The sequence below is a fragment of the Nelusetta ayraudi genome, unplaced genomic scaffold (genome assembly GCF_046127955.1).
Source record: "Nelusetta ayraudi isolate G7.1 ecotype Tasmania unplaced genomic scaffold, CSIRO-AGI_Nayr_v1 ptg000002l, whole genome shotgun sequence".
Classification (NCBI taxonomy): Eukaryota; Metazoa; Chordata; class Actinopteri; order Tetraodontiformes; family Monacanthidae; genus Nelusetta; species Nelusetta ayraudi.
Window position 1 is genome coordinate 2,026,738 of NW_027466052.1, and position 22,213 is coordinate 2,048,950.

A 22,213-nucleotide genomic window follows, 5' to 3' on the forward strand; every position below is an offset into this window, starting at 1 on the left:
TCATTCAACACTGCACAGAGCGACTGTTTACTTACCCTTGTTTTCTCCTTTTCCGCAAGATAGAGTTGAAATGCATCTAGACGTGAATCCTCAATCAATGGTGAATGAACGTCGACTCGGACAAAGTGATTGGCAGCTGATTGACAAAGTGATTGGCAGCTCTGGTGGGGGTGGCCAGGCAGGGTGGCCAATCATATTCCAGGGGTAGCCAGCGCCACCCCGGTGGCCACGCCACTGATTATGATGATGGGCATGTGGGACTTCAAAGTTGGCTTTAATCAAGTTTCCACTTTAATGTACAAAAATTGGCTTTTATCTTTTGCTTTTGCCTACTAGGTATTTATCCAGTTGTTAAATATCCCCCAGGGTGTTTCGTAATATTGAAAAGATCTGCTAGTTGTAGCTGGGGAAAAAAAGAAACTTTGCTTTTCCGCGAAAGAAGCCACAGCTTGGTCAGGATAATTGTAAAGACTGTCGTCCTTGTAAAGACTGTTGGCATCCTCCTCCTGATTGTTGCTGGTCATTCCAAAAGGCAGGCCTTTTCCACCTTTGAAATTTGTACTTCCAGACTTGCGTCCCTTCCTACTTCGGGATTTACGCCCAACATGTTAAGGTATTTATGGTTTACTTTTTGGTTTTATCCAAACATTTTTTTTAAAAATTCATTATGAATACATTTTCAAAAGTATGTTCATTGGTAAGACAGTTTGATTATTAATTAATACAAAAATTGGCTATTGATGAGATTTCTGTAAAAAGCATTCTGGGGAGATTTTTTTCATCCTTTAAATACTGGGGAAAGGCAACGTTTCAAATTTTTAATTGTAAGGCGCTTTAAAAGCATTTTGATATAGGCTTTTGAAATATCCAAATTTTGATTGAAAGATTAGATTTTTTTTTGCCATGTTGCCCAAGTTCTTGTTGAAAGGAAGAAACTTTACACACCAAAGTTTTACTGAGGCTTAATTATTACTATGAAAAAGAAACCTCAGGGATTAATGACGAAAACCCTGCTGCTCCGGAACTGGATCAATAGATTGTCTATGAAAGAGAATTCGGAACATAAGAGATTTTTTTTTGTTAAGTTTTAATTCCGGCATTACGGTCTAAGTCAATGAAATGTTGAGAAGAATACTAGTGTTGTCCTTAAAGACAACATGCTGATGGTTTTTATTGTATGAGTTATGACTTTCTAGGGTTTTAGTATGAGGCTCATGTTATCTTGCTCTTGAAACTCTTTAGAGTGTACAAGGTACGAGAGTCAGTCTGATAGTCATGCGATCACAATCTACCTGCCGGACAACAGGTTTGAATGTTTTTTTTTCTTTGATTCTCTCAAGTCCATAAACAGTGGACATTTAATAGTGGCAATGGAGAATTCTTAATCTGTTTAGTAAACCTGTTAAGAAACAATGGATTATATTTTTGTCTTTCAGTGTTAATGGAATATCTGTGTTTCACTTTCCAACAGATGGATTGTCATAATGACAAGCAACAAAAAAAAGATTGCCTTGTTAATGGTGTTGACCCTGGGGCTTTTTTACCTGGCCAAACGTGGAGATAATGATTCTGTTTTGGAAAATGAGAGAAAAATCAGCCAAAGTCAGACTAAGATTGGAGACGAGACCCCAAAAGGACAAATGTGTCAACAGAATATGTCAGCTGCTAACATCATAGGCTTCAACACTTTTCCTACAACCATGAAAGACTTTCTCTACTACCGACACTGTCGCTATTTCCCCTTGCTTCTGGACCCTCCTGACAAATGTGGGCGAGATGAGGTCTTCCTCCTGCTGGTCATCAAAAGCTCTCCTGGCAACTATGAACGCAGAGAGGTGCTGCGCAAAACCTGGGCTAAAGAAAGACAAATCAGTGGTCTTTGGGTCCGGAGGATTTTCATCTCAGGAACAACAGGTGGCGGACCTGAGAAAATCAGAATGGATAAACTATTGGAACTGGAGCAACAGGAGCACAACGATATAATCCAATGGGACTTTAAGGATGCATTTATCAACCTCACTTTGAAACAGGCTCTGTTCCTGGAGTGGCTGGATAAAAACTGTCCACATGCATCTTTTCTGCTGAATGCTGACGATGATGTGTTTGCCCACACAGAGAACATGGTGGAGTATCTGCAAAGCCTTGAAGACGATGATGGAAGTAAACACCTCTTTACTGGATTGCTTATGGGTGGTAGCCCCGTTCGAGAATCGCGGAGCAAGTACTATGTTCCTTTTCAGGTCCAGCAGTCCAACTCTTTTCCTCTATACTGCAGTGGTGGCGGCTACCTACTGTCCAGGTATACAGCATCAGTCATACACAAGATGTCTCGGTCCATTCCCAACTTTCCCATAGATGATGTCTACATGGGCATGTGTCTAGCCAAAGCCGGACTCAAACCCTCATTTCATGCAGGTGTGAAGCCATTTGGATTGAACATTCCCTCCAAGAAACTAGATGAATTTGACCCATGCTTTTATAAAGACATTTTACTGGTGCACAGATTTCTCCCAACGCAGATGTTTATCATGTGGCACAGAGTGAATGACCCTGATCTAAAGTGTGGTCCCCAAGGAGTTCAGCAATAATGCGCTTGAAGCTTGTTATGATAATATGGCTTTCGTTATCTCTCATGTTTACCAATTGCCCTTAGATTGGCTATCAACTGTTTTTCTTTCAGCCACTTACAATCCAACAAAATAACTTGGTTTGAGAGAGAAAATTGGAAGATGGTAGATTATTCCTTCGATAAGTCATACTACAGTGCCACAAAATTGTACATTACAGGTCACTAGCATGGTTGCTCCCTCAGATTGTGTTGTTATCCTGGACTTTGTTGTTAACAGTAAAGTTCCTTTAGTATGACTGAATGGGATTTAATGTGAACTGTTTCCTGGTAGGTTTGGAAAAGTATAGAAATGAAAAACATTTGCACCGTAAGGACGACAGTCCGGTTTTTGTATTCATAATAAAGAGTCTAAAGACCATTCAAACAACAAGTTTTTCCTAGAGATGGAGGCTGCAGCCACTACTTGTGTGGACTGGATAAAGCATTAGGGAAATGCCAGTATTCTGAGGGTTGTCTTTTCAATGCTATTGTAAACCTGGCTGGATTATGATTTGAAATATATATGTGTGAAGATTAATCTGCTCTGATATAGTTTCGATGTTAAAAATAATAAAATAATTGCTGTTTGCAGTTGTGTGAATTGAACTTTCTCAACTGTAATAGGAAATATGTATTCTTGGGTTATTCTTTATTCTGTTGTATTCTGTGTCATATGATCACTAGTAGCGTATGTAACCTATAAGAGTCGTAGTATATCTTGTCAGTCTATGGGGTCCTTTGTCCCCAACTCTCATGATTTCCCCGTCTAGGATATGAGCTGTGAAATCGTCCTGCTAGTCCTGTATTCATTGTTTTGTCTTCCTCTCTTCTCTTCCTCCTTCTCCCTTATCTTGTCCCCTCCCGGATCTGCTGTATAAAGACTTACTTCTTCCTTCCCTCTTTGCACTTGCACTCGCATTCATTCGAGCTGTTGCACCTGTAGCATCTGTTCTGTTGGTTGTACTGTGTTTGTGCCTCGGATATCCGATCCTTTATTTCATGTTCATTAAATTACTTATTTACTCAGCATTTCTGCATCGGTAGCTTTGCTCTTTTCCACAACACCAACACTGGCTTCCAAGGACCACATGAGTAGCCTGCAGCCCTGTTAGAAAAATAGCACAACTTGTTCAGCTGCGTCTAAAATTCAATTTTATCCAACCTTGTTTCATCATTGTTGATAATTATTGAGAGCTTATTAACATGATCAGTTGAGGAAGAGAAGGTGGCCGCAAGGTCCCAGATTCCCAGATAAACGAGCTGTATTGAACTTCTTGTCAAATATGGATGCTTCAGTCTGAGCTGCGCCGGCCGGCTGCAGATATAGAATTACACCGAGGGAAGATAATTCACTTTGGAAATAACACAGGAAGCACTTTGAGCAAAGGCTGCTGTGCTCGACTGAGCGCCACTCGTTCTCACGCTGCAGCGTCTTCTCTGCGAATGTCATAGGGGAGAGAGAGAGAGAGAGAGAGGGAGAGGGAGGGGCGGGGCGGGGCGGCAGTCATCAGGCTGATATGAACCTGAGACCAGCGAGACCAGCAGCCACTGCCTCCTACCTCCCTCAGCAGCTCCGGCCTCGTCCAGAGTGGAAGCAGCAGCTGCCTCGTGTGGGACTTGGCATCGCTGTTTTAAAGGGAGTGGGGGGGAGCCCAGTGCCCCCACCCACTCCCCCCCGCAACCCACCAGCATACACGTGGAAGTGTAGTCTATGCTCTTTGCAAGGTAGGAGAATCTGTTCCTTTGAAAGGTCGCTTGGCGCCTGGCGCCTTGCAGGGTGTGCATCGGCCTGCTGCTGTCCCACTGAGCTGAGACCCAGCCGCGAGTGCCAGCGCTGCAGCTTCTTCAAGCTACTTGCTCCTCCTGACGCCTGCAGAGTGACCCATCATCTCAGGATGGGTCACTGCAGCCTGCAACTTCTCACAGACACAGATCAGATTTTCCGCTCGGTCCTAATTAGATTTTTTTTTTTCCCCCTCCGCTGCCGTAGATGGTCAGTTGGGAGAGATCAGTGAGTCAGACTCTGCGGCATCCTGTTTGAGCAACGGTGGATTTGTGAGATGGAAAGTGATGGATCCTCGGGTCAGGATGTAAAAATGTGTTGATGAAAAAGTAATTTTTTTTGTATTTATTAACTTTATCGCCTTACTTAGTAGCAGGAGGCTGGAAACGGGGGGCCAAACTTTTTTTTTTCCTTAGGATGATTTTTCGTATGGGCGACACGGTGGCCTAGCGGTTAATGCAAGAAGGTTATGGGTTAAATTCCGGGCCTGGGGCCTTTCTGTGTGAAGTTTGCATGTTCTCCCTGTGTTTTGCGGTTCTCTCCAGGTGGTGCCCCCTCTGCCTCCCAAGGACCACATGAGTAGCCGCAGACCTGTTCTAAAACTAGCACAACTAAAATTCAATTTTATCCAACCTTATTAAGTCATTGTTGATTATTATTGAGAGGTTATTAACTTGATCAGTGTAGAAAATTGGTTGCCCTTCATATGACTCAGTACCCACGAAGTAGCTCTCAGCTTCAAAAAAAAGGGTTGGTGACCTCTGCTTTGTTGTATGTTGTCACTTCATTTGAGTTCAAAGATCTGGAAAGGGTGACACATGGTCTCTTTCAATTGACAGAAGAAGAAGAAGAAGAAGAAGGAGAAGAAGCACCAGCAGCACTAACAGCAGTAGCCATGTCGGAGAGGACGCCGCGAGACTCGGACAAGCGTTCCAAGCGTGGCCTCCGCAGCTGGAGCGCCGACGGCTACATCTGGAAGATGAAGAAACGCTGCCGCGGCACTCAGGTGGATTCTGGTCCAGGTGGTCTGGAGTCGGAGGGGCCGGAGGGGCCGAGCGCGCGCTCCGCCTCTTGTCCCAGGGAGGCGCTCCCCGCGGCAGAAGCGGACGTGGTCTGTCAGAAGGCCGCGTGCCGGCGCTCGCTGCGGCAGAAGTTCCAGGACGCCGTGGGCCACTGCCTCCCTTTGCGCTCTCACCATCTCCACCTCCACCACCAGCGCCAGCAACACCAGCGCCAGCGCCATCCGCCAGGCTCCTGGCGTTCCTTCTCTGTGCTCCTCTGGTCCAAACGCAAGATCCACGTCTCGGAGCTCACGCACTGGGACGAGCGGCAGCCTCCGGAGCAGGGCAGCGGTAGAGGTCGTCCCAGGAGGCCACAGGCGGCACCCTCCTGGGACGACCTCTGCTGCTCCCGTGCTCCAGAGGCGCATGAGCCCTCGGAGGAAAGTGGCACGTCTGACCACATGCTGGTGCCGGACCTGCTGCAGATCAGCAACAGTCTGTGCTACTGGGGCGAGCTTGACCGCTGGGAGGCAGAGGAGCTGCTGGAGGGCCGTCCGGAGGGCACCTTCTTGCTGCGCGACTCGGCCCAGGAGCGCTTCCTCTTCTCCGTCAGCTTCCGCCGCTACAGCCGCTCGCTGCACGCGCGCATCGAGCAGGGCGGCAGGCGCTTCGGCTTCGACGTGCGCGACCCGCGCGCCTACCACAACGCCAGCGTGACGGGCCTGCTGAAGCACTACGGCGAGCCGGCCGGCCGCCTTTTCTTTGAGCCGCTGCTGTCGCGCCCGCTCTCCAGGACCTTCCCCTTCTCGCTGCAGCACCTGTGCAGGAGCGTCATCTGCAGCCGCACCACCTACCAGGGCATCGGCTGCCTGCCGCTGCCGTCGCAGCTCAGGGACTACCTCCGGCAGTACCATGTCCGGTGTGACGACGGGGCCTGCGCCGTTTGAGGACAACGTTGAGAATTGTATTTATTTATTCTTTATAAAAAGGGACTCAATTCCCGTTTGTCGGCCATCTACGACTGACTGATGACGATGGCTAAAAGCAGAGGTGGCAAAAGTATCCACATTCCGTGGTAACACTTAGGAATCTTTCTGTTTTTTGTTCTTTTTTTTGTGTTTTTCAGTTTTTGTTTTGTTGCCCCAGAAAAAAAAAACAACATACTATGTTGATTTTACAATTTTCAGATGCAAATGAGATTTTACATTACACCACTCCATCTCATGGTAACTACTGTATTATAGAATGGTCGTTCTGGTGAGTTTCACAATGACTGAAGTAATTTTTTTTTTTTTTTTTTTTGTCCCAAGATAGTATGTTGATTTTTACGATTTTCCGACATGTTGAGAATTTGCACTCCTATCACTCTATTTCATGGTAAACTATGATAGGATAGGCATTTTGGTGAGCTTTGGGCAGCTCTTTTTTTTTTATTTTGTTGTCCCAAAAAAAGAAATGACATACTAGAGCAGTGGTCACCAACACAGTGACCGAGGTTACCAGGTAGCCCCCAAGGACCACATGAGTAGCCCGCAGGCCTCCTCCAAAAATAGCACAACTCGTTGAGCTGCGTCTAAAATTCCGTTTTATGTAACCTTGTCATTGTTGATAATTAGGGTCAAAAAAGTTGGTGACTCCTGTACTAGAGAATGTTGCTTTCAAATTTGGGACCCTTTGAGATTTTACATCGCTCCACTCAGTACGATTGAGTACAAAATCTCAATCTGTCCGAAAATCAGGAAAAAAAGAAATGTTGGGTTTCTGTGCTTTCTCGCTGTCCTTCATTCAAAGCTATTATTTAGCGGTCATCTCTATTCATTTTATTCAAACACTTATTGGTTTTCCTGAATCAATATAAATAATCTTGTCATTTTGACAGTTTGCTATGAAAATATATATTATATTTTGTCATATTTGTGCATTTTGTCCTCTCAAGCCCCACAGTCAGGCTTCCTCTAGCCTGAGCTATCTGTCCTGATGAGATGATGTTTCATTTTCTTGCCCTTCTCTCTCACCTTGACCTTTTTTACTGAAAAACAAAAAACAAAACAGAAAAACTAAGCGTAAAGTCTGACCTTCTGTTTAAGAAAATTCGGGCAATGCTGAGGTTTTGTGCTCTTTTCACCTTCTGTCATTCAAGGAACAATCTCATCTCTGTGAGTTTCAGGAAAATCCAAGTTGTGACGCCTGTTTTTTTTTTTTCAATCTACACCACAAGCACCATATTTCGGACAAGTTGTGATGTTGTTCTCTTTCACTCATGTTATGACCGGCGAACACAGAATAGCCGTGACGCTAAACTTCTGGAAAATGTTTCTCTCACTTTGAATTTGAATAAATAAAATAGATACATTTCTCATGGCTTGGACCAGAATTTGAAATCCGAAATCACCCCAAATCAGCGATGAAGCCTGGTGAAGAACATCCCAGCGAGGAGAACACAGGATCAAGTGTGCGTGTGCGTGTGCGCGTGTGCGTGTGCGTGTGTGCGTGTGCGTGAAGGATGATCATCAATAAACAGCCTGACATCATGGATGATGTAGTGACACTCGACTTCCTCCGAACTGAATATTTAATGCTCTACACATTATCACACGGAGCAACCAGATGATAACGGCAACATATTCTGTCTAACAAATGGACTTGAACGATTACTCCCACTCGCCCGCTGGGAAAAAAAAGAGGGTGGATATGACAATGGTAAGAAGCTGCAAGTCGTCCCAAAGGTCTGAGAGAGCTGAAGAATGAGTAAAGGAAGTGACAGCGAGCCTTACAGCTGCAGAGATTAGCATGGAAGCTTACACTGGCAGTTCTATCAGACCCAGTGTGTGTGTGTGTGTGTGTGTGTGTGTGTGATGAAGTGAGTCATAACCATGCTGAATAGTCCTTGCTACAATCACTAGCGTATATAGGTTAAGTGTGTAATATTTGGATATTTTGAAGAAGAAACAGCGGCATCAAGTGGTTCCATTTTAGATTGCAGCGCTTTTCACTATCCCTCCCGCTCCCGAACTTGCCAGTGAGCTACGGTGGCCATACCTCGACCAACATCATCTTCGTTGGTTTATTTGCAGATGCGAGCAGACACCAAGCGTGCTCTCAGGCAGCTGGATTGTCCACACCAGACCTAGATAGAAAGATTTAGTATGAACAACATTTTAGGTCAAAGGACCATCATTTTACAGGCGTTTCTTTTTGTTACTGCAGTCCTTGGGAAAAATAAATTTTTTTTGGCCTTGTGGGGTTTTTCACTGCAGTATCTCAAGTGGCCACTGGGAAAAATCTCTGCTCTGTCCTTTCGCCAGTCTGGTATCCATTTATAATTCATCCATGGGCTTAACATGCTTTCTCTGGTTTGCAACTTCTTTGGAAGAGGTCCCGCTATTGAGGCTTTGACGAAGAAGTGCCTGCAGCAGCGAGTGAATTCCAGTCGGCCCATTAATCTGCAGCATCCGGGACTCAGGCGAGGGGCTCGTATCAGTCCACATTACACAGACATTGATTTCTGTCGACACTATCACTTTCTGAATTATTGATGCTGCTGCTGCTAAATGGAGGCTCCGCACTGCTTGAATTACTCTTTCTCCACATGCATGCTGTTACATCCTATTTTTTTTATAAAGCCAGTTACAGTGACAATTACAATGCCAGAGCACATTGGTTTGCACCAGAGGTGATTTCTCAAAGACTGCAAGAAAAGCTCAGCTTCCCCTAAAATGTCAAAATAAATTAATAAATAACATGTGTCATTAATGTTTTGTTTATTTTTAGATCATGTGAATTAATTTATTCTGTTTCGTGGTTTAATAAGTAATGAAGTCTAGTTTATCTCAAATGCTAACCTGAACTTTACACCAAATTTCTTGAATGAATGAATGTGTGGGCATGTGTGTGTGTTTGTGTGTGTATGTATTGTTCTGTGAGCCACAGACAATGGCGGTGAATGGAATCAGTCTCCGGTGCGCTCGATTGCTTCCATTGATCTGCGTCTCGCTGCACCTCTCACTTCAGACCCCGAAGGGTCTCATTATGCATCACTCGGCCTCCCTCTTAATTCCAAACCTTCACTTGCGATGCTTACAGAGGAAGTTTTTTTTTTTATCATCCTGTGTTGTCCTTTATATGTAAAACATCTGGTAATTCATCTATCACTGGGTGCACTGCCAGGGCCTCACACCAGATTTATTATTACCATCATCATCTCAATCAAGGTATGTACATAAACACACACAAGGGGACATAGTGGTGGCACTAGATAGTGCGCATCCTGGTTGCTTTACATTTGTGAGAAATGGCTGAAACTCCAGTTTGAATGATGACAACAACAGCAGCTAAACCGCTAACTGGAATGGAATTTGCCTTAAGATTAGTAGCAATCAGTGTGGCCGCTATCGAATAGATCAGCATCACTTTTCTCACTACTTTTTTACTGATAATAATTAATATGTAAAATATCACCTTATCTATTTTACTGCCACTGTATGGCCAAATGCATTACAGCAAACAGGTCTCAAATAAGATTAATCATTATCATCAAGGTTACAAAAGCAAGTCTGTGCAAGTCGTTTGAAAATTAGGACATATTGGCCACCCTTTTCTTTTTGACCACAGCTTCACCACCTTTGCACCATTTTATACAGGTTGTAAAAAGAAAACTCACTGAAAAGAGAATGAGATTCAGAGAAAGATACTTTTTATTTGACAAAAAAACTTTCACAATTGCAGTTTTATACCTTCCAGGAGACAGAGAGTATTTCAGTTCAGTGAAACTATTACCAGGAAACGCAATCCAGCCGAGTCACGATCCAACAGCTGAAGAACCTGACTCTGTACAAAGTCTTTTTTTTTCATTCTCAATGTCTAATGACAGTAACACGCTATTGATTTTGGAGAGGAAGTGCCCTTCCACCCAGGAGGCTCAGAGGCCACTGGCGAAGAAACATAACGTCACTGTCAGGAATCAGTGCTGGATGTGTTTATGTCAATATTGCTTCAGAAAGCAGCTGAAATGTCATCATCAAGGTCAACTACAATTGAATTTTTTTTCACGTTTTTACATGGCCAGTGACTTTACTTGTCTTCTTGTATTCTTGTATTTCAAGAAGGCGGTGGGAGGGGCTCATTTGGAGAATCCTGTAAAGTCTCTTGTAAACGTTTGCAAAGCCCGGGAACAAGAAATCAATAGCATAGAGGAGAAATTCCAGTAAGTCTGTGTCCGTGCATGCAGCTCGTCTTACAGCGGAAGGCTGGTGTGACAGAAGACATTAGCACAGAGAGCCATTGAGCATGTCCTGCACCAACTCCATTTGGAACATATATATTTACAGCTCTGGAAAAAAATAAGAGACCACTGCAAATTTCTCTCAAATCAGCATCTCTACATGTTTGACAGCCATTGTCTGTTGAATTCCAACACAGGCACACCTCATTCTACTTAATGAAGAATTGATTAGGTGATCACCTGCACAAAATCTTGTTTAGCAAGGAAAAGGATAAAAACCACCTGCTATGGTCATCACTACCCTCTTGCAATAGGATCAGCTGGATGGTAAAAACAGTGTTAGTAGTCCCTCAAAAAAAAACTACTGACCATGCCAAAAGAGATGAAAAGAAAGGTTTTGAGTGAGGAAAAGAAGGGTTCAATTCTGGTTTCACTGGCAGAGGGATACAGTTAGCGTCAGGTTGCTTCCATCCTTAAAATTTCTAAGATGGTCACGGCAGTTCATCAGAACAAGATCAAGCAGCAGACATTGGGGACAACAAAGCTACAGGCTGGCAGAGGGCAAAAACAACTCTCCACTGATTTGGATGACCGTCAACACATTTGAATGTCACTCAGCAACAGTAGGATGACATCAAGTGACTTACAAAAAGAATGGCAAATGGCAGCAGGGGTGAAATGCACTGCAAGAACAGTTGGAAACAGGCTCCTAGAGGCAGGGCTCAAGTTGTGTTAAGCTAGAAAAAAGCCCTTCATCAATGAGAAGCAAAGAAGGTTGAGCCTGAGGTTTGCAAAAGACCATAAGGATTGGACCATAGAGGACTGGAGTGACGTCATCTGCTCTGATGAGTCCAATTTTCATCTTTTTCCAACAACCGGTCGTCTAATGGTTAGACGGAGACCTGGAGAAGTCAACAGGCCGCAGGGTCTTGCACCTACCGTGAAATTTGGTGGAGGATCTGTGATGATCTGGGGGTGCTTTAGCAAGGCTGGAATCGGGCAGATTTGTCTTTGCGAAGGACGCATGAATCAAGCCAAGTGCAAGGTCATCCTTGAAGAAAACTTGCTTCCTTCTGCTCTGATAATGTTCCCCAACTCTGAGGATTGTTTTTTCTAGCAGGACAATGCTCCATGCCACACAGCTGGGTCGATTAAGGTGTGGATGAAGGACCACCAGATCAAGACCCTGTCCTGGCCAGCCCAATCTCCAGACCTGAACCCCATTGAAAACCTCTGGAATGTGATCAAGAGGAAGATGGATGGTCACAAGCCATCAAACAGAGCTGAGCTGCTTGAATTTTTGCGCCAGGAGTGGCATAAGGTCACCCAACAGCAATGTGAAAGACTGGTGGAGAGCATGCCAAGACGCATGAAAGCTGTGATTAAAAATCAGGGTTATTTCATAAAATATTGATTGAAATATTGATTTCCTAAGCTAAAACATCAGTATTGTGGTGTTGCAAAATAGATATAAACTTTTTATCTTTGCGTTCCTTGAGGTCTGAAACACTGCATCTTTTTTTGTTATTTTGACCATTTGTCATTTTCTGCAAATAAATGCTAGAAATGAGAATATTTTTGTTTGGAATTTTGGAGAAATGTCGTCAATAGTTTAAAGAATGAAACAAAAAATGTTTATTTTACTCAAACACATGCCGATAAATAGTAAAATCAGAAAAACTGATAATTTTGCAGTGGTATCTTAATGTTTTCCAGAGCTGTATATATACATTATTAGCAATTAACTTATTTGCAATAAGAATTGTAATGTCCCCCCTTCCTCATAACTGTCATGCGAGCTATGTGTGTTATATGAAGCCTCATTATTATGACCATCATGACGGTGGAGCTGACCTCAAACACTGTAGTTTCTATTTAAGTAGTATATATGTGCGAAACCTCACAGGGGGGGATCATTTAAATACGAGTACTGACATTTTGTCCAGACTCGGCATCCGTAGGTATAAGGAAATGACGTAATCAGGAAATAGGCGCGGATTTAGCCTCAAACCTCGAAGTATACATTGACATGGTGGATGAATGGCTAAATCGCGACTCTCCTCTTATTTTTTCTCGCTCGAAAAACTTTCACAATGATCCACGAGCTGTTGCTCGCGCTAAGCGGCTTCCCGGGGGCCATTTTCACCTGGAACAAAAAGACGGGTTTGCAGGCAAGACGTAAAACGGCTCTCATGACATGTCATCTGGTCCTCAAACGTTTGCTAGCTTGAACATGCTTTGCTTTAGAAACTGTGGCCTCTAAAATACTGAACTTTACGTTTCAGTATTTACTTTAATTATCAATGCAGAGGAGAGCTGGGCACGGTTTACTTCCCCTTTGCCTGAGTAAACGTTTACAACGTTCGTGTTTTCGTTCCCTGTACACTTCTTACGACATTTTCTTCTGTGTCATATTTCTTTCCCTGTCATTTCTGCTTTGCTTGACACAGTCCATTCACACAAGACATCACGTTGTGTTCCGTTGTTGCTGTGTTGGGTCTTTGCTGCAGGTGTCCCAGGACCTTCCCTTCCTTCACCCCAGTGAGAGCAGTGTTCTCAACCGGATCTGCAAACTTGGTACCGACTACATCCGCTTTAAAGAGTTCATAGAACAACACACGGAACATGTGCACCAACAGGTATTATTATAGATATTATAGAATTACTTTGAGTTTTGTTTTTATTTTTCTGTATTTATCTGCTATTTGAACAACATTCCTGAGCATGTTTTTTATAGAACAGGGTGAACAAACAAAACAAAATTGTCATATACATACATATACAGTACAACTGGTATAGGTGTCATGGTATGGGCACGTATTTTACGAGTAGAGTACTCATTTGGTACTGATGACAAATACTAATGTAGGTGATGGAAGAGTTAAATAAGTGATGCACTTTTTGTGAAAAGCCTCTGTCTCCGCGAGTAGAGTTGTGCATGTTCTGAAGCCAACCTGCTCCTTCACCGTGTTGTCGTCCACCAGGAGCACCACACCAATCAGACGGGGCTCTACGGCAGTTACCTGTGGGCCTTCTGCTCCGGCCTGAACTCCATGCTGCAGCCGTACAGGAAGGCCCTGCTGGACGTGGAGCAGGAGGTAAAGCAGGGACACAGGAACATTGAGCATTTTGCCTGTTGCCACAGTGAGCTAATGTCAGCTGCTGTGATTGGTTCCAGTTCCTTGGAGACAGACACCTGACCATATCTCATGTGAATTACAAGCTGGAGGAGGTAAAGCATGTTTTTTTTTGTCTAGTGAAAACACTCTAATGACTGGATTTCACTCGAGTGTTCGACTGATGTGTTGCTTGAAGTTTCAGTTGCTGTTTCCCTCGGTGATGGTCATGGTGGAGTCTATAAAGTCACAGAAGGTATGGATGTCGCGATTCTTTTCCTCTTGTTTATTTTTCTACCAGTGATACCAGTAAAGTAGGCGTGTCTGTTCTGCCAGCGAACTCTCCAGAAGTGAGAATAGTACATATTTTTCTCCTACTGCTTCGCCACCACAACACCATCCTGTGAAAATCACACAGCTCTGAAAATCGGCCCTTTGTGATGTCACATTGGGCACTGATGCCTTCTCCCAGCAGTGTTTCCCAGGCCAGCCAGCAATCCAAAGTTTTGGATATTTTTGAGTCCTGAAGTCGGCAACTTGCTGCCACCTGTTGGTTGATTAATTGTTAGGAATACACAATATTCCTGGAAAGTGATTGCATGTCTCGTTGGGGCAGTAAAGGCTAGAGGGCCGGATTCATCCGCTTTGGTGGTCGGTGTTGAGTCTGTGTCGCTGCACCACATTTCATTGCATCAACAATAAAATGTAACAATCGGCTCTAATCCTGCAGATCCACGGCTGTCAGATCCTGGAGACGGTGTACAAGCACAGCTGCGTGGGGCTTCCTCCAGTCCGCACAGCCTTGGAGAAGTAAGTCAGTGGAGTCACTCCGTCCTCTGGTCAAAGGGAACCGACCGGGTGGAGGAGTTCCACATCACGGCCACGTGCCTGTGGCTGAATCCTGTCATGTTAGAGGGTAGCGGCTCACTGGCCGACACGGTGCTGCAGTGGTCAGCAGCGCCACCCTGAGGGCAGGAGGATGAACTTTTAAACTCAATGAACCTGAAGGAAAATGGCAGATTGTTACGTTATATCAGCTCCTGTGTGTTGCGTGCAAATACACACACACACACACACACACACACACACACAGTCCTGCTGGATGCCGACTCGTTGCCTCTGTGTGCTGCAGGATCCTGGCCGTGTGCCACGGCGTGATGTACAAGCAGCTGGCGGCGTGGATGCTGCACGGCCTCCTGCTGGACCAGAGCGACGAGTTCTTCATCAGGCAGGGGCCCAGCGCCGGCGCCGGCGCCGCCAGCCAGGAGGACGAGGAGGAGGACCTGGGGCTCAGCGGCCTGAGCGGGAAGCAGCTGAGAGAGCTGCAGGACCTGGTAGGAGCCGCCGCCCCGCCGACACCGGCCCCACCTCACAGTCAGAATCCGAAGCCTTGATTGTCATTGTAAGAGAGTATACAATGAAATTGGAGGTGCTTCTCCTGCTTTGTGTTTTAATAATACTAGAATAGAAAAAAAAATTTTTTAAAGTTGAAATTGATTTAAAAAATAGTCTACTCCATAAAAGTAATCCAACTACTGATTACTCCTTAAAAAGTAATCCAATTGCTTCTTCAACTACTTTGTTTCATAAGTAATCAATTACTAATTGCTTAAGTTTAAAAAGATAACTTAACAGTTGAGCGTCTTGTTTCCTGCACAGGACGCACAACCAGACACAGTATTCTTTGATTCAGACGGGATGAACTCAAAATAATGTTTGTATTTCCAGCTATCAAACGCAATTGCTGTTTTTTCTTTTGCCATCGCCGTGCTTGTTTCGGTGCCTCGTCGCAGATCAATGACGTTGCATGCACGGCTGCATCATCAATCTGCAAAGTCGTCGTTTACTGTTGTTTTTCTAAATTTCAGACATTTTGTGGATAACAAGACATTTTTAGCTTGCAAAATATTTCAGAAAAGTAATGGAATTGTTACTTGATGAAGTAATTATGATGTAATTTATTAATGTAACTATTTTTGCCAGAGTAATCCCGTTACATTACTCTGTTTCTAAAAAAGTAGTTTAATTACAGTAGTGGATTACTTAGTAATAGATTACTCACCAACACTGCCAAGCATAAAGTAAAAATAAATAAGACTAGTTAAATAAGAATAGTGCAGAGTATAAATAAATACCAGGGGAGGATTTGCACCGTTATTGCACATTGTGAATACAAATTCACAGGAATCAACTCATTCCACTCGTTCAGTTTGCACCACCACCACCACCACCATACTGACCCCCCCACTTCCTCCTCCTCCCGTTTCAGAGGCTGACGGAGGAGGAGAACATGTTGGCGCCGTCTCTGCAGCAGTTCTCGCTGCGCACAGAGATGCTGCCGTCCTACGTTCCCGTCCGGGTGGCCGAGAAGATCCTGTTTGTGGGCGAGTCGGTCCAGATGTTTGAGAACCACAACCACAGCCCGTCCAGAGCCGGTGAGTTCCGCAGAAGAGGAGCACATTCATATGTATATATATATATACACTATATTACCAAAAGTATTTGCTCACCTGCCTCGACTCACAAATAAACTTAAGTGCCATCCCATTCCTAACCCATAGGGTTCAATATGATGTTGGTCCACCTTTTGCAGCTATTACAGCTTCAACTCTTCTGGGAAGGCTGTCCACAAGGTTGAGGAGTGTGTTTATGGGAATATTTGACCATTCTTCCAAAAGCGCATAGTGTGTGTGTGTGTGTGTGTGTGTGTGTGTGTGTGTGTGTGTGTGTGTGTGTGTGTGTGTGTGTGTGTGTGTGTGTGTGTGTGTGTGTGTGTGTGTGTGTGATTGAAATTAGGAATGCACCAATACCACTTTTTTACAGAACCAGTAGAGTACTTGTATTTCAGTACTCAACCAAAACTGATACTGAGTACCCAATAAGGCCACAGCGCATTATTTTTTTTCCACAGATGTTGTTTATCTTAACAACATGTCTTTCTAGAACAGGGCGACTGTCACAAGTTTCACTGCAGCACAAATGTAAATTTAACAAAAATTGTATTGTTGTCATTGACATGTATTTTACGGGTAAGTACAGTACTCGCCCCTGGTATCGATACCAGTATCCGATGCTGGTATTGATATTGGTGCATCCCTCCTTGAAATGCTCACAGACACATTTAAAAATTCATTGCGTCAGATCTGCAGAGAAACGTTCATATTGACTTCCCGTCATTGTTGTTTGCATCTTCTGAGTGTGTGTTCAGTCCCATATTCATGATGGCGACTCCCGTTTCACCACCACTGACAACAGGCCACTTGGCGGTGAAGCGCTCTGGTTCTCACACCCACTATTGCCTCCTCCTCCACAGGGTCCATCCTCAAGCACCAGGAGGACGCCTTCGCCCAGGAGCTGTACAAGCTGAAGCAGCAGCCGCTCTTCAACCTCGTGGACTTTGAGAACTTCATTGACCGCGTGAGGAGCACCGTGGCTGAGGTAGGCGGCTCCTCCTCTTCCTCCTCTTGCACTTCCTCCTCCTTGGCGCCGTGACAAGCGCTCTGTGTTTGTGTCTCTCAGCACCTGTGGACGCTGATGGTGGAGGAGGCAGGTCTCCTGGAGCAGCTCAAGGTCTCTCCCAGTTCGTGTGTGTGTGTGTGTGTGTGTGTGTGTGTGTGTGTGTGTGTGTGTGTGTGTGTGTGTGTGTGTGTGTGTGTGTGTGTGTGTGTGTGTGTGTGTGTGTGTGTGTGTGTGTGTGTGTGTGTGTGCGCGCGTTGATGTGTACATTGATGTGTGTATTGATGTGTGTGCTGATGTGTGTGTGTGTGCATTGATGTGTGTGTGCGTGCATGTGCTCCTTGCAGATCATCAAGGACTTCTACTTGCTGGGCCGGGGCGAGCTCTACCAGGTGTTCATCGACCTGGCGCAGCAGATGTTGAAGACGCTGCCGACGGCCGTGACTGAGCACGGTCAGTGTGACTTCAGCCGCCACTGGTCACGTGACTTTGAGGTCGGGGCTTTTTGTTGTCGTGACAGTGGCGGTTTCTGACTCCCTTCCGCAGTGAACTCCATTACGACCAGTTTGATGGAACAATGATCTTGAGGGCTCTGCGATCATCATGGAAATCAGTCAAGATGTGCTGGACAGGATGAGAACATTTCAGTGCTTCCTGAAAACAATTTCCAGAGTCTAATCCAATGTGATTGAGAGAATTCCAACACATTCCAACAGTCGGCTGTTCTAAAGAGCCTAAATATAAACCACAATGCCTTATTGTTATAGTTTAGCACACTGCATATATATTCATTCTCTACGATCAAATTCAGTTACGCATCCAAGGCAACGTCTGTGAAAGCCATCCCATAATGTGTTCAGCACATCCTCTCTGATTTTTGTGCTCTAGTAATGTTCTCACAGCATTCCAGTAGATTATTCCATGAAAATGATTATAATGGAGTTCAATCTAGAAAGAAAAAAAAAAGTAAGTGACCCCAAACTTGAATGCATGTGTGTCTGAGGCCGTTCCTCTATTCTGCCACTAGATGGCCTCTCTGCCTTGGACGAGTAACGTCTTAGAGCAGGGGTGTCAAACTCAAATACACAGTGGGACAAAAATGTAAAACTTTGACAAAGTTGAGGGCCAACATACGTATTGATTGGAAAAAAAAAAAAAAATCCTCCTTCAGTGAGTGACAGTGAACCTTTATTATATGGACCCAAACAAATTTTGCCTTAATCTGAATATCGTTAGCCTAATAGCATAATTGCCTAAGTCATTTCTTTGTTTTTCTTTTGTTTTTTCTTTTCCGAAAACATTCAACGATGACTTAGGCAACTAACAACATTAGCTCCATAACTAACAATATGCAACGAAACAAAGCTTAATATTAATACTTTACAATAAATAACTGAATATGCACACACGCAAAATCAAATTCCAATTAAAAAAAAAATCATCAGAATAAATAAAATATAAATAATAATCGTATGCTTTATTTACAGTTTTTATTGTTTTTCTGCATATATACAAAACAACAAATAACTTAAAGGACATGCATAGAACATCAGACAGGGTCATCTACAGTCAAATAAATGCCAGACATAATTGCTAGATTAAAAGTGGGCTGCCCAATGAGGGTATAGGAGGGCTCCACACCCAAGCAGCAGCCTTCCCTAGAAATGGCACCATCCTCCCCTTTGCTCCTGTTTGCAGCCTTTTGAAGTGAATCTCAACAGTAACGGGATCATTTAAAAATAAGATAATGAACCAATGAAGTCATAATAATATCCTTCAATGAACGTCCTGTCCTGGTTGATGCACCAAAATACCAGCAGAGTATTCTGGGATTTATAGTATTCGCGGTACATGTGCTGTATGATTGCGGCGGGCCAGCTCGAGCAGTGATTTAGTATTGCCTCCTGGGCCAAATATAATTCCACTCATGTTTTAGACTCTACACCACAGGTGTCGTACCCAAACATTTTGTGAATGTGGTGTGAACTCTTCCCGGGAACAATATGCAGCCCCAGTGGTCCTGAGCTGAAGTGAAACCTTTGTCTCCTCCCGGGTTCGGCTCTGTTCTGCCGTCCGTGTTCTGCAGACGTGAACGTGGCCTTCCAGCGGGCGGCGCACAAGGTTCTGCTGGACGACGACAACCTGCTGCCGCTGCTGCACCTGACGGTCGACTACCAGGGCAAAGAGAAAGGTGAGGCCGCCGCTCTGCACCGCACCTCGCTCTGTGGTGCCGCTGCTGCTGCCTCCTAGTGGCCTGTTTTGCACCAACAGAGGAAAAGCTCTGCCAGCTTGCGTTTAGAAACTGTGACAATTCCGCCACCTGGTGTTTTCCTACAGAGTCGAGTGGCTCCAGGGACGGGAACACGCCTCCGCAGGACACCTCGCCGCGGGAGGCCCCGCCCACCGGCTGGGCCGCCCTGGGCCTCAGCTACAAAGTCAAGTGGCCGCTGCACATCCTGTTCACGCCGGCCGTCCTGGAGAAGTGAGCGCCTGCTGGCAGCACTGCACCATGTGGAACTACTTTGCTTCTGTTCTGTGCGCGCATGCATATTTACATTGCTTCTCCTGCTCCTGCTGCTGCGTTCAGGTACAACGTGGTGTTCAGGTACCTGCTGAGCGTGCGGCGGGTGCAGTCTCAGCTCCAGCACTGCTGGGCGCTGCAGATGCAGAGGAAGCACCTCAAGTCCACCAAGACGGACGCGGTCAAGTGGCGCCTGCGCAACCACATGGCCTTCCTGATCGACAACCTGCAGTACTACTTGCAGGTAGTCACATGACCAGCCGTACACATTCAACACATTTTATGCTTCCTGAGCATTTTTTTTTGCAATTTCAGAAACGCAACTGTTAAAATGCAAACACACAATCCTATTGTAGTTATTATTATCATTATCATTAGTAGTCGTAGTAAGAGTATTATTATTATTATTATTAGGGACTGAGCCTCAGTAATAGTTCTTATACTTGGATTCAAACCCCATTTTGACCCCCTATTCCAGTCCTCGATAAATTTTTGTGCACACATCAGGACAACTAAAAATTTCAATTCTAAAGAATACTCTGCTCAATAGCGCCCCCTACATAGACAAAAACATTAAAATGGCCATGGCTTCTTTTAGGAAGGTTGTAGTCATGGGACAAAAACCTGCATGTACCTCACACCAGGGCTGTGTCTCAATTCAGGCTGTGCACCCTTCTGGGTATGCATTTGAAAGGAAGTTGCGTCGTAGCACTGCGCAAAGGCTTGTCCCAATTCCCGAAAATCCGAAGGGCGCTCCAAATGCGTACTCGGAATGCGCCCTAGTTTTAGCCGATTCCAAGGCTGCACCGCGACTATCCTTCGCGTCCTTCTGTATCCCAGGATGCTTTGCGTGCTCCTGCAAAGCATCGTGGGATCCTGGGAAGTCAGCTGAAATTAGCGCCATCTACTGGCAAAGACACGATATATAAATTTAAGCATTGAAATTTCACCTAAAATATTCAGTTTTTAACGTAGGGTTTATACTTATTTGAACACCCAACCCCATCGTTGGATGGCGAACCAATGGTTAGCTTGATGCTATGAAAACGTCACTTCCGGGGTTGGCCAGCAGTAGGGAACGGCGGTGACGCAACCAGGAAATATGCCGAAGGCTAGACCGTCCCCGGGTGGTTACCGGGGAGGCGGGTTTGGGTTCGTCCTTCTCGGCCGAGTCCTGGGAGAACGCTCCCTTCAGACGGAGGACGCTTCATTCGAAGGATGCAGACCCTGAATTGAGACACAGCCCAAATTGTACATTTGTTGTGCTATGACCTTTGACCCCTGACAAACCAGAAGTGGGCTATTTTCACTTGTTTTGAAAAATCTAAAAGCGTAAAAGTCGATGTTGGAGGCTTGAAACTTAAGTATTAGACGGGCAAGACCTTCATGATTCACAACTTTGTAATTATGCTTTTTGTTGTCATTTTATGGCCATGTAAACTCGCGGAACGCCCACCTAGAATCGCTCAGAGTAGCCCTAGAAACACCATTAAACTAAAATGCCCCTAGCGGCTCGGCGTCGACCATGACAGGCTCAGTCCCTTGAACGCTGCTTGCAGCTTTAAATTATCACCATTTCTTTAACGGGACCAAAGCAAAACATGTAATCCTGCTCCATTTGTGCGACTTGACGATGTGCACTACCTGCCCTCGGCCACCAGGTGGACGTGCTGGAGTCCCAGTTCTCCCAGCTGCTGCAGCAGATCAACGCCACCCGAGACTTTGAGAGCATCCGACTGGCCCACGACCACTTCCTGAGCAACCTGCTGGCCCAGTCCTTCATCCTGCTCAAACCGGTAACAGCCGCGTCGCCGTTCCAACACGGTGCCCACCCCCCCCCCACCTGGCTCGGGCCTGACGCGTCCCGTCTCTCTGCCGCCAGGTCTTCCACTGCCTGAACGAGATCCTGGAGCTGTGCCTCAGCTTCTGTTCGCTGGTCAGTCAGAACGTGGCACCGCTGGACGAGCGCGGCGCAGCCCAGCTGGAGCTCCTGGTCAAGGTGAGGACGCTGCGCTGCATCACGCAGCAGATCATCATCATTACTATTATTATTATTACTGTTATGAAGAACACGCTGCCACGCTGATGCTGCAGGGTTTCGGCCGCCAGTCGTCGGTGCTGCTGAAGATCCTCTCCAGCGTCAGGAACCACCAGATCAACTCGGATCTGGCCAAACTGCTGCTGCGACTCGACTACAACAAGTACTACACGCAGGCCGGAGGCACCCTGAGCAGGTAGGACGCCGCGGAAAATAGAATCCGAATGAAATGACCAGGAAGACACAAAAACGATGAAGATGCCATTTTTTCCCCTCCTTTTCAACAGTGTTTAAAAAAAAAAAAAGGAAAGAGCCCAAACTCCAGCACAGTGAACCTTCGTCTCTGTCATTTTAGCCAGAGCTCCACCCAGTGGAGTGTGGCCTCCGCCTGTATTTTTTTTTATTTCATGTTATTTAATTTTTTTTGTATAAAGTGTAAATATTAAACTTGTGGTGCGTGCAAACTTCC

General features: G+C 45.2%; 3 protein-coding genes across 4 annotated transcripts; all 3 read left to right on the forward strand.

Moving 5' to 3' along the window:
* Positions 1 to 374: 374 nt before the first annotated feature.
* LOC142897714 (N-acetyllactosaminide beta-1,3-N-acetylglucosaminyltransferase 3-like) lies at positions 375 to 2,987 on the forward strand. The gene is made up of 2 exons (XM_076040271.1): positions 375 to 613; positions 1,472 to 2,987. The coding sequence occupies exons 1-2, from the start codon at positions 606 to 608 to the stop codon at positions 2,586 to 2,588; spliced, it is 1,125 nt and encodes a 374-aa protein (XP_075896386.1). The 5' UTR covers positions 375 to 605; the 3' UTR covers positions 2,589 to 2,987.
* Positions 2,988 to 3,678: 691 nt separating this feature from the next.
* On the forward strand, positions 3,679 to 7,120 carry socs4 (suppressor of cytokine signaling 4). Of its 2 annotated transcripts, none has more exons than XM_076040069.1 (2): positions 3,679 to 4,333; positions 5,234 to 7,120. In XM_076040069.1, the coding sequence occupies exons 1-2, from the start codon at positions 4,126 to 4,128 to the stop codon at positions 6,337 to 6,339; spliced, it is 1,314 nt and encodes a 437-aa protein (XP_075896184.1). In that variant the 5' UTR covers positions 3,679 to 4,125; the 3' UTR covers positions 6,340 to 7,120. The 2 variants fall into 2 exon arrangements, with proteins under 2 accessions (XP_075896184.1, XP_075896265.1); XM_076040150.1 differs by having other exon boundaries at positions 5,240 to 7,120.
* Positions 7,121 to 12,589: 5,469 nt separating this feature from the next.
* tubgcp4 (tubulin gamma complex component 4) lies at positions 12,590 to 22,173 on the forward strand. Its single transcript, XM_076043681.1, has 18 exons — positions 12,590 to 12,784; positions 13,124 to 13,252; positions 13,598 to 13,711; positions 13,792 to 13,845; positions 13,929 to 13,985; positions 14,460 to 14,539; positions 14,862 to 15,063; positions 15,999 to 16,164; positions 17,043 to 17,167; positions 17,249 to 17,299; positions 17,533 to 17,638; positions 19,272 to 19,376; positions 19,523 to 19,667; positions 19,773 to 19,950; positions 21,368 to 21,502; positions 21,589 to 21,705; positions 21,801 to 21,940; positions 22,032 to 22,173. The coding sequence occupies exons 1-18, from the start codon at positions 12,707 to 12,709 to the stop codon at positions 22,036 to 22,038; spliced, it is 1,989 nt and encodes a 662-aa protein (XP_075899796.1). The 5' UTR covers positions 12,590 to 12,706; the 3' UTR covers positions 22,039 to 22,173.
* The last annotated feature ends 40 nt before the right edge of the window (positions 22,174 to 22,213 follow it).

Excerpts from the sequence above, each read along its gene's own strand:
- socs4 (XM_076040069.1), top strand. The coding sequence starts at position 4,126 with ATGAACCTGAGACCAGCGAGACCAGCAGCCACTGCCTCCTACCTCCCT. Across the intron at positions 4,334-5,233 it reads TAGTCTATGCTCTTTGCAAG|AAGAAGAAGAAGAAGAAGGA; the intron begins GTAGGAGAATCT and ends AATTGACAGAAG.
- tubgcp4 (XM_076043681.1), top strand. The coding sequence starts at position 12,707 with ATGATCCACGAGCTGTTGCTCGCGCTAAGCGGCTTCCCGGGGGCCATT. Across the intron at positions 21,503-21,588 it reads CCTTCATCCTGCTCAAACCG|GTCTTCCACTGCCTGAACGA; the intron begins GTAACAGCCGCG and ends CTCTGCCGCCAG. Across the intron at positions 21,706-21,800 it reads AGCTGGAGCTCCTGGTCAAG|GGTTTCGGCCGCCAGTCGTC; the intron begins GTGAGGACGCTG and ends CTGATGCTGCAG.